The sequence below is a fragment of the Pituophis catenifer genome, unplaced genomic scaffold (genome assembly GCF_029215685.1).
Source record: "Pituophis catenifer annectens isolate HBS135680 unplaced genomic scaffold, rPitCat1.0.hap2 SCAF_5, whole genome shotgun sequence".
NCBI lineage: Eukaryota > Metazoa > Chordata > Lepidosauria > Squamata > Colubridae > Pituophis > Pituophis catenifer.
Genome location: NW_027256885.1, coordinates 102,256,957 through 102,265,962, shown reverse-complemented (window position 1 = coordinate 102,265,962; position 9,006 = coordinate 102,256,957). Strand labels below are relative to the sequence as shown.

General features: G+C 45.3%; 1 protein-coding gene across 1 annotated transcript in view; it reads right to left on the bottom strand.

The window, feature by feature from the left end:
• Window positions 1–8,305: 8,305 nt before the first annotated feature.
• LOC139317752 (protein PALS2-like) overlaps window positions 8,306–9,006 on the bottom strand; it is a 162,999-nt gene continuing 162,298 nt past the window's right edge. Inside the window, 1 exon segment of the mRNA XM_070944819.1 lies at window positions 8,306–8,436. Coding sequence (XP_070800920.1) covers window positions 8,306–8,436 — 131 coding nt within the window.

Below are 9,006 nucleotides of genomic sequence, written 5' to 3'. Positions count from 1 at the left end.
TTGTGGAGGGATTCCCTTTGTGACCCTCTTGGAACATCTCGGAAAAACAGTCCATTCTTCTTCTGCTTTGTCCTCAGCATCAGCATCCGCGGCTTGCGAAGACGGAACATCAGGTTGAGAAGAACCAGTGGCTGGAACATCCGCCCGTGAATCTTGATCATCAGGCTGTGTGGCATTAGTAGTATCATCTCTAGGAAAATAAACTCCAGGATCATTGGAATGAATCCTGGACCAGTCAACATCTTCCTCAAAATTAGCAGATTAGGAAATCAAAATTACATGTTTGGAGTCAATAAATTTGCTCCATTTTGAATTATCATCAATGCCCATAAATCTCAGTCTCTTTGCTGCTGGACCTCCTTTTCTTCTTTGAGCTAAGGGAATGTTCACCATAGTGTATGAACCAAAAATATGGAGGTTTTTGAGATCGGGCTTGTAGCCATACAACATGAAGAAAGGAGTCTGATTCATTACACTGCTCCAAGTACGGTTTACAATGTAATTTGCATATTTGATAGCTTCACCCCAGTATGGGTTACTAAGGTTGGCGTCTTCTAGGAGACAACGCATCATGGTTTGCAGTACCCCTTGTCGTCTTTCTACGACCCCGTTATGAGCCGGTGTGTATGGGGCCGAAGTCTGATGAAGAATTCCATTTTTACGCATCCAGTCCTGGAAACGCTGAGACATGAATTAAGTAATAAACACCACCAATTAACATGGTTTCAGCAACAATATCTCCATTTTTAACTATGTAACTTGCTTTTTCAAGGTGGTGAACCTGGAACTTTAACATTCTAGACAAGTGACTCTGACTAAGCAAATTACTATTTGCTGTTGGTATATAATAAACATCAGGAATGAAAGCATTGAGCTCTTCAACATAAACAGTTCCTTTTCCTTTGACCTGACAAGGATAATTGGAAAAAGAATAAAGTTCACGTAGTTCAGGTTCAGGCTTGTGCATCTCTGTAAAAAGTTCCTTTCTGTAGGTAACATGCAATGCTGCACCACTGTCCAAAGTCCACAGGAGTCGTCTGTTGTACTCTGGTTGAGGTTGTGGATTGTTGGTTAAAGCCAATGTGGCGAGTGGAGCTTGTGGATCACGCCTGGGACCACGACGACCTTGTCTTCCTCCTCTGTCTCTGCCTCCTCTGGAATCTGTTCCTCGGGGCTGGTATGAGACTGGAGCTGGAACTCGTTGGGGACAATCCCAGGTGGCATGTCCCACACGATCACAGATGTAGCATCTTGGCATCCTTGGAACATAGGTTCTTCCTTGGAAGGGACGCCTCGCTGGAGCTCTTGATGCGGGTGGTCCTCTCAAATGTGGAGTAGCTAACATAAGTGCTTCTTCTTCAATTAAAAGTCTGCATATATGATCCACTGTGCATTGAGCAATAGGCACTAGATTAATCTTTGTAATGGCATCTTTCCATTTATAATTCAATGAGTTAATAATAATGCTGATCATTTGAATATCATCAATAAGATAGCCTCTTTCTCTCAATTCTTTTCTGATTCCTTTCAGTTTGGTTAAATGTCCTCCAATTTGTTCACCAGGTTTCAATCTCGAACCATGGAACTCAGACATGAGCAAACATGAAGATTCAATTGAAACAGGCCTGTAGCAATTTTCCAATTGGACCCAAATTTGTTGGGCTGTTGCATCAGGTGGAAAGGTAACCTGCAGTTCAGTATCCATGGACATCAATAATGTTGTGCAAGCTTTAGTCTCTAAGTCTCTTATTGCAGGAGTCCATGGCTGAGCAGGAGGATTAAAAACCATACCGTGAGTACCTTCTCTGCGAAGTAACAATCCAATCTCACTGACCCAGGACTTATAATTTTGTCCTGACATCTTTAATTTGGATTCACCAGCTAGTGGAGCAACAGAAAATGCCTGTTGAGGAACATGCATTTGGTATGCTGGCTGTGCCGGTAAAAATACCTGTGGTATTTGCTGTGCTTGTTGTGGACCAACAAATGGTCCTGGTTGCATGGCTGGAGGCACTTGTGTGTGCATTTGTGGCTGAGGCTGTTGCATTTGAGCTGCAATATTAACATGGCCTGCTGGAGATGCAGTCATTTGCCTTTGCTGCATTAAGCATTGTTGTGCTCCATCTAAAAGGACACCAGCACCACCAGGGGGTGCTGAAGATTGGGCCTGTGGAGACGCTTGTTGCATTGCAGTCTGAATATCTGGGTGAGTTAAGGACATGTTTGATAAAGTCTTGTGCAATACTTGAAAATGTTCATGTAAACTGCGATGCATTTCAGCTTTCTCTAGTAAATTACTTTTGCCAGCAGATGGTGCTGCAACTTTAGTTTTGGGCAGCTCAGATAATTTTTCTGCCTTCGTGGCATGTGTAATTTGATCAGAGAGAATGTCATATGACAATTGTGACGTGTACACAGCTCTCTGTTCTGGTTGGCCTGACACAATATCCTCTAGGGGGTGTGTCTTTAGCTCTGAAGAAGAAGCTAAGATGGCGGTTTCAGGAATTTTAAAAGCACGAGACTCTCTCTTATCTGCCTCGAGCATAGATAAAGCCATTTTTGCCTGGGATAGCTGACGTTCAAAAAATTTTATATGGTCATGATAGGCTTTTATAGTTTGCTCATCCAGGGTGAGCTCAGACCTTCGAGGAGAATAATAAATTACTCCTCTCTCTGTGTGGGAGGGAAAATGCTCAGCAGTTTGTGAAAACTTTGGCCTTGCACCAAGTGTTTCAAATTCAGAAGGTTCTGGGAGGACTGTTTGAGAGCATGCATATTCAGAAGGAGACGTCACTGACCTCAGTTGCAGCACGTTGCCTTCAAAAGCAGCTTTTCTGTTATCTTCCTCCTGAAGCCTCTGTAAGAGCATTTCGTCCGATTCTCCTGCTCCTCCCATGGCTCTTTGTTCCAGGCGGGTTGGTGAAGCAAGTGGCGTTTGAAGAATTTAAAACCTATTTGTGGTTCTTTCCACGGCTTCATCAGAGATATCTATGTCTTCAGCAGACTGTTGTCTGTATTTTGTTTTGATCTTTTTCTTTCTCGGCATATTTGCAAAAAATAATCAGCGTTCCTCAGTCGCCGAAAATAATCATCTGTCTAAACTAGCCTAGAGGTCTAATCATCAAAGTAACAAGCAAGGAAAAAGCCATAATTTCAAAACGAGCCATCCTCCTGCTACCACATGTCAGGGTGGCAATTAATCCCATTCTGCTTTTGGGTAATTGCACCTTGATTAGAGAATGGATCATGGCTTTTCCTTGAAGTATACTTCAAGGAAAGAATGTGAAAGAATGTGGACATGTGCAATGGCTTCTGAGATAAGAGTCAAATCAGTCTACCGTAAGTCTCAGAATGGGAGCCCAGCTGACAAATACAAAAAATGCAGTGACAGGAACAACCCAAACCCATGGGAGGGTCCAGCGAGAAAGGGAAAGGGAATCAGAGGTTAGGCATCAACAGACAGAAGCATGGAGGAGCCATCAGGGAGGCAAAGGCTCTGCACGTGGTAGGGACCCAGGTCCTGTTTGGGTGCCTGGATTGTGGCCACAGCAAATCCCCTGGGGGCCTACTCCATTCCAGGCTACTTTTGATGGTAATCCGGAACGTGTGGCTCTGTTTTTGAGCCAAGTAATTAGCTACATGGATGCCTATGGACATTTCTATCCCTCTCCATGGGCGAGAGTGGTGGCTGTTACTATGAACTTAACTGGTGATGCGGCTGACTGGGTAGCTGGATTACACAACATGCATGCCCGGGAGCTCGCGGATTTAGGTCACTTTCTGGAAGCCCTGCGGTGTAGGTTCGAGGATGATGCGAGTACTCAAGCAATTGTCGAAGGTGATTTAGTCTCATTGAGGCAAAGGGGTCGAGCAGCTAAAGAATACGTACAAGACTTTTGAAAACTAGCAGGACGGCTGAGGGGGTGGCCCGAGCGTTTACTCGTGCACCAGTTTCACATGGGTCTGGACAGGGAGCTACGCCGGGCTTGTGTTTATAGGGGGCTTGGTCCTCGTATTGTGGAGTGGTATAAAGCGATCATAGAACTGGATATTGGGTTAAAGGAGTTTCGTACACGAGGTGAGGTACTGGGCCAACCATGAAAACTATTGGAAAGACTGCAAATGGGCCGAGGAGTAGTGAGATTGAACATGCCTATAGGGGCCAGATCTACTGCTCCTCCAAGACATCTGTTTCGATGCTACCAATGTGACCAGGAGGGGCATAGAGCCATCGAGTGTCCGTTTCCACCTCTCTGGGTATCGGCTCCACAACCATCGAATCCTGGGGAAAGAACCAACCCATGGTCACAAGTGACTTCGGAACGTTCTCGTAGTGCAAGCAACGGAAAGCAGTCTTAGTAAACATGAAGAAAGACATGGTTGCTCGGGAACCGCTCGGGTACCAGAAGAGCCGGAGGTTACCGAAGACGAGACGGATCCCCGAGACCCTATGGTATGTGCTCCTATACGTCCCTTTATAGTCCAAGTAACATTGAAACACCCAAAAACGGGTAAGGCAGAACACATAGGGGCTTTGGTTGACACTGGGTGTACGCGCTGTCTCTTGCGGAGGTCAGTGGCTGAAGGGTTGGGTCTTCGTATTATAACTCTGCAGACTCCCATTAAATTCGAACAAATGGATGGCTCAACTCTAGGTGGACAGCCTGCTACACATGTGACAGAACTGGCGAGACTTGAAATTGGACAACATTGGGAGTTGGTGCGATTTGTGGTAGTGGAGACAATGATAGAACCTGTTATCCTGGGGCTATCATGGTTGGACAAGTGGAAGCCCACCATTTGGTGAGAGGGGGGTTACCACAAACTAAGAATGGTATTGGGTCCTGAACCCCCAGAGGATGGTTCTAGTAAAGGAGCTGTGGGGCGAGAAACAGAGCCATCCCTACTGGAGGGGGTCCCAAGGATATACTGGGACTTAAAACGTGTATTCAGTGAAAAGGAATGTGAATCCCTCCCACCACATTGCCCCACTGACTGTGCTATAGAACTGAAGCCTGGTCTTTGGTTGCCCAAACCTCGCATGTATGCAATGACTCCCCAGGAACTGGAGGAGCTATGTCGATATATCGATAGTAATCTGGCTAGGGGATTCATAAAACCCAGCAGATCACACATGGCAGCGCCGGGTACTATTTAAAGAGAAGAAAGATGGTGGCCTTCACTTATGTGTTGATTTTCGGGGATTGAATGCAGTATGTGTGGAACCCTTGTACCCGTTACCCCTTATGACAGACCTGTTCTCCACTTAGGCTACTGGTAAGATTTTCACTAAGCTTGATCTACGAGAAGCATATTACAGAGTCCGTATCCATGACGGTGATGAGTGGAAGACAACTTTCAACTGTCCTCTTGGGAGTTACAAGTTCCAGGTTATGCCGTTTGGGTTGCAGGGGGCTCCCGGAGTATTTATGCAACTTATTAATAGCATGCTCTATGACCATCTGTATAGGGGAGTCCTAGTCTATTTGGACGATATTCTGATATATTCCACCACCATGGAAGAACATAAACAACTTGTGAGACAGGTTCTAACAAAACTGTTAAATGCCCAGTTATTTGTGAAACTTTCAAAATGTGAGTTTCATAAAACAGAGATTGACTATCTTGGATTCAGGATCACGGGAGAGGGGATAGAAATGGACCCCAACAAAGTGAAAACAGTGTTGGAATGGCAGGCTCCAAAGACCCAAAGACAGCTACAGAGCTTCCTCGGGTTTGCAAACTTTTATAGAAGGTTCATTCCCACATTTGCCCAGATAGCCCTACCCCTAACAGATCTTCTATGAACACGGGATCTGGGGGTAGGAAAAAAAAAACCAAAACAGATACTAGAATGGACACAATCCTGTCAAAGGGCGTTCAAGACTTTGAAATTTCTATTCGCCAGAGAACCAATACTTCAGCATCCTGATACAACACAGCCGTTCGTTATCCAAGCAGATGCAAGCGAGGTAGCGGTGGGTGGAGTCCGGCTACAACGGGACACTCAAGGCATACTCCACCCATGTGCGTACACCTCTCGAAAACTAACTCCCACAGAACGGAACTGGACTGTGTGGGAAAAGGAGGCTTACGCCATCAAATGGGCTCTTCAGACCTGGAGACATTTGCTAGAAGGCACCAATGTTCAGTCCGAAGTATGGACGGATCATAAGAACTTGGAGGCTCTGCAGACACCCCGTAGGTTATCACCCAAACAAGCAAGATGGGCACAATATTTCCGCAGGTTTACGTTTACACTGAAGACCATACCAGGTGGAAAAAATTATTTAGCGGATGCTCTATCTCGTATGCCCCAATATGAGAGTAGGTGGGATGACTCACCACAATCCTTGCTGCTGCTTCAGCAAACAGGAAAACAAGTAAGAGATGTACCCCAGGATGTATCCCCCTGGATAGTAGACTTAAAAAAGGAAATAGCGACGGACCCCTGGTTAGCAACGAATTGCCAATTAGTGACGCAGAGAGGAGGATTGGCATGGAGGGGGGACAAATTGTATATCCCAAACCCCTTAAGGGACAAAATCTTAAAGCAATGTCACGATGTGAAAATGGCCGGACATTTCGGGTTCATCAAAACATTACATTTACTACGACGGCAATTTTGGTGGCCGCGCATGCGGAACCATGTAGAGGAATACGTACGGGGCTGTCCTGTCTGTGCAGTAGCCAAGCCACTAGTAGGGAAACCACCCGGCCTATTACAGTCAGTTTCTGACCCATGTAGACCATGGGATGAGGTAGCCATGGATTTTGTTGCTGAGCTACCTAAGAGCAAAGGACATACTGTAATCTGGACGGTAATTGACCTGTTTTCTAAACAGGCACAGTTCGTCCCATATAAAGGTCTGCCTTCTGCTAGATGTCTGGCAAAACTGTTTGTTCAGCACATATATCGTCTCCATGGTGTACCTAAACGGGTTATATCCGACAGGGGTCCTCAATTTACTGCCCGATTCTGGAAACTGTTCCTACGACAAATAGGAACAGACCAAGGACTTAGTTCTGCGTTCCATCCGAGTACCAATGGGGCGGTCGAGCGAGCCAATGCAATGGTGGAGAGATATCTACGCTCCTACGTATCCTACCAACAGGATGATTGGTATGACCTATTACCATTCGCTGAGTCAGCCTACAATAATATGGTACATAGTAGCACAGGATATACCCCATTTCAGGTGGTGTCAGGAAAGGAGTTTCCTGCTATCCCAGAACTCGACATACAAACACAAACATCACATACGCCTGGCGACTGGACAAGGAAAATAAACAGGGTTTGGCTGCATATAAAGAATGCGTTAACAAAAGCCACAAAAGCATATAAACAGCAAGCCAACAAGAGGAGGAGTGATGCCCCACCCTTTAAGGTGGGAGATAAGGTATACTTATCTACTAAATGTATAAAATTGTGTATACCCAGCAACAAGCTAGGCCCCAAATATATAGGCCCCTTCACCATTACTAAGGTCATAAACCCCGTCACCATCTCCTTGAGACTTCCACCTCTACTAAAAAGGATATACCCTGTATTCCACAGTAGCCTCCTAAAACCGGCTATTGGCGTGCAATCTCCTGGAACGAGCCCAGGACCAGTGACAGGAAACATATATGAAGTAGAGAAAATACTTGACTCAAAACTGTATCACAGGACACTTAGATACCTGGTGTGGTGGAAAGGATAGTCCAATACAGATGCAACATGGGTACGACCAAAGGATCTAAATGCTCCTCGATTGCTGAAGCAATTCAATAGAGCACACCCACACAAACCTGGGAGCTATCCCTAAGGGAAAAGACCTGATAATCCTATCTTTTTGTCTCTACCGGATGAGACCTGGTGGGGGGTGGTCGCATGTCGAGTGTCAAAAGCCCCACGACAACACATCACCTTGATGGATGGTATTGAAGACCATGAAGGGGATCTGGAGGATACTGAAGGATTCCAGCAACAAAACACGGTGGAGGGGGGGTGTTGCGTTAGGACACCATGTACACTAATAGTGGGTGATGGACAGAAGGCAAGAAGAGGGAGGTTGGGATGGGAACGTAAATCAGCTGCTGAAGAGATAATAGTGCGGAGGGGAATGACGTCCTATGTCTGCGATGAGCATGAACGGAACAAGCGGCAGCTTTGATTGTGACAGCTGTGAGAAATCACTGCCTGCTTAATGATAGTTAACTGTATCCACACCCTATAAAACAGTACGGGCGGAGAGCTAGGGCGTCTCTGACTTTGTTTTGCTTAGCAGCTCAATCTCTACTGTACGCTGCTGTGTTGCCTCCATTAAACCGGGTTTTCGAACGAATCCTCCTTTTCGTGTGTGCATGTTCGTTTGCGCCCAGTGAAGCACTGGTGGCTCCAGAGGGACTGAGATCGGTGGCATTTGAATGCCCCGCGGAGGTTAATACAACTGCCTAACATGCAGGAAGCCCAAGTTTGAATTCAAGTAAGGGTATGGCTAGCTGATGAGAGCTAAATAGCTTGAAATAGATCTATACTAGTCTCCCTTTATTTCTTTATCAGCAAAATATAAATTTGGTATAAAATGGTTTGTCGTGAATGCGACTGCTTGAGGGCTCCTGGATTGGAGCTGAAAGGCAAAAAGGAGCAGAATGCCCCCTCCCACATGTTGGGGTAGACCCGGTGTCTCGATAGAAAAACACTTAATATATATAGGAGTCATGTTGTGATGAAGAGGTTTAGAGGAACTAGAGGCATGTCCCACTTTTCAATTAATTAACTACATTCGAATACTAATCTAGGAATGTTATTTGAATTAAAAGAACTTGCTCATTATCCATAACACATTTTTAAAAAGTATTGAGAGATAATAGGGACATCCTCTGCCTCACATCAACAAGTTACTATCTGCCAGGTTTTCTGGAACAGATGAGACAGTTATAACAGAATGAAATAAAAATCTGCAACAATCATGCCTAGAAAGTTTAGTAAATGTGCAAGAACTACAAACAGCCAAGCAAGAG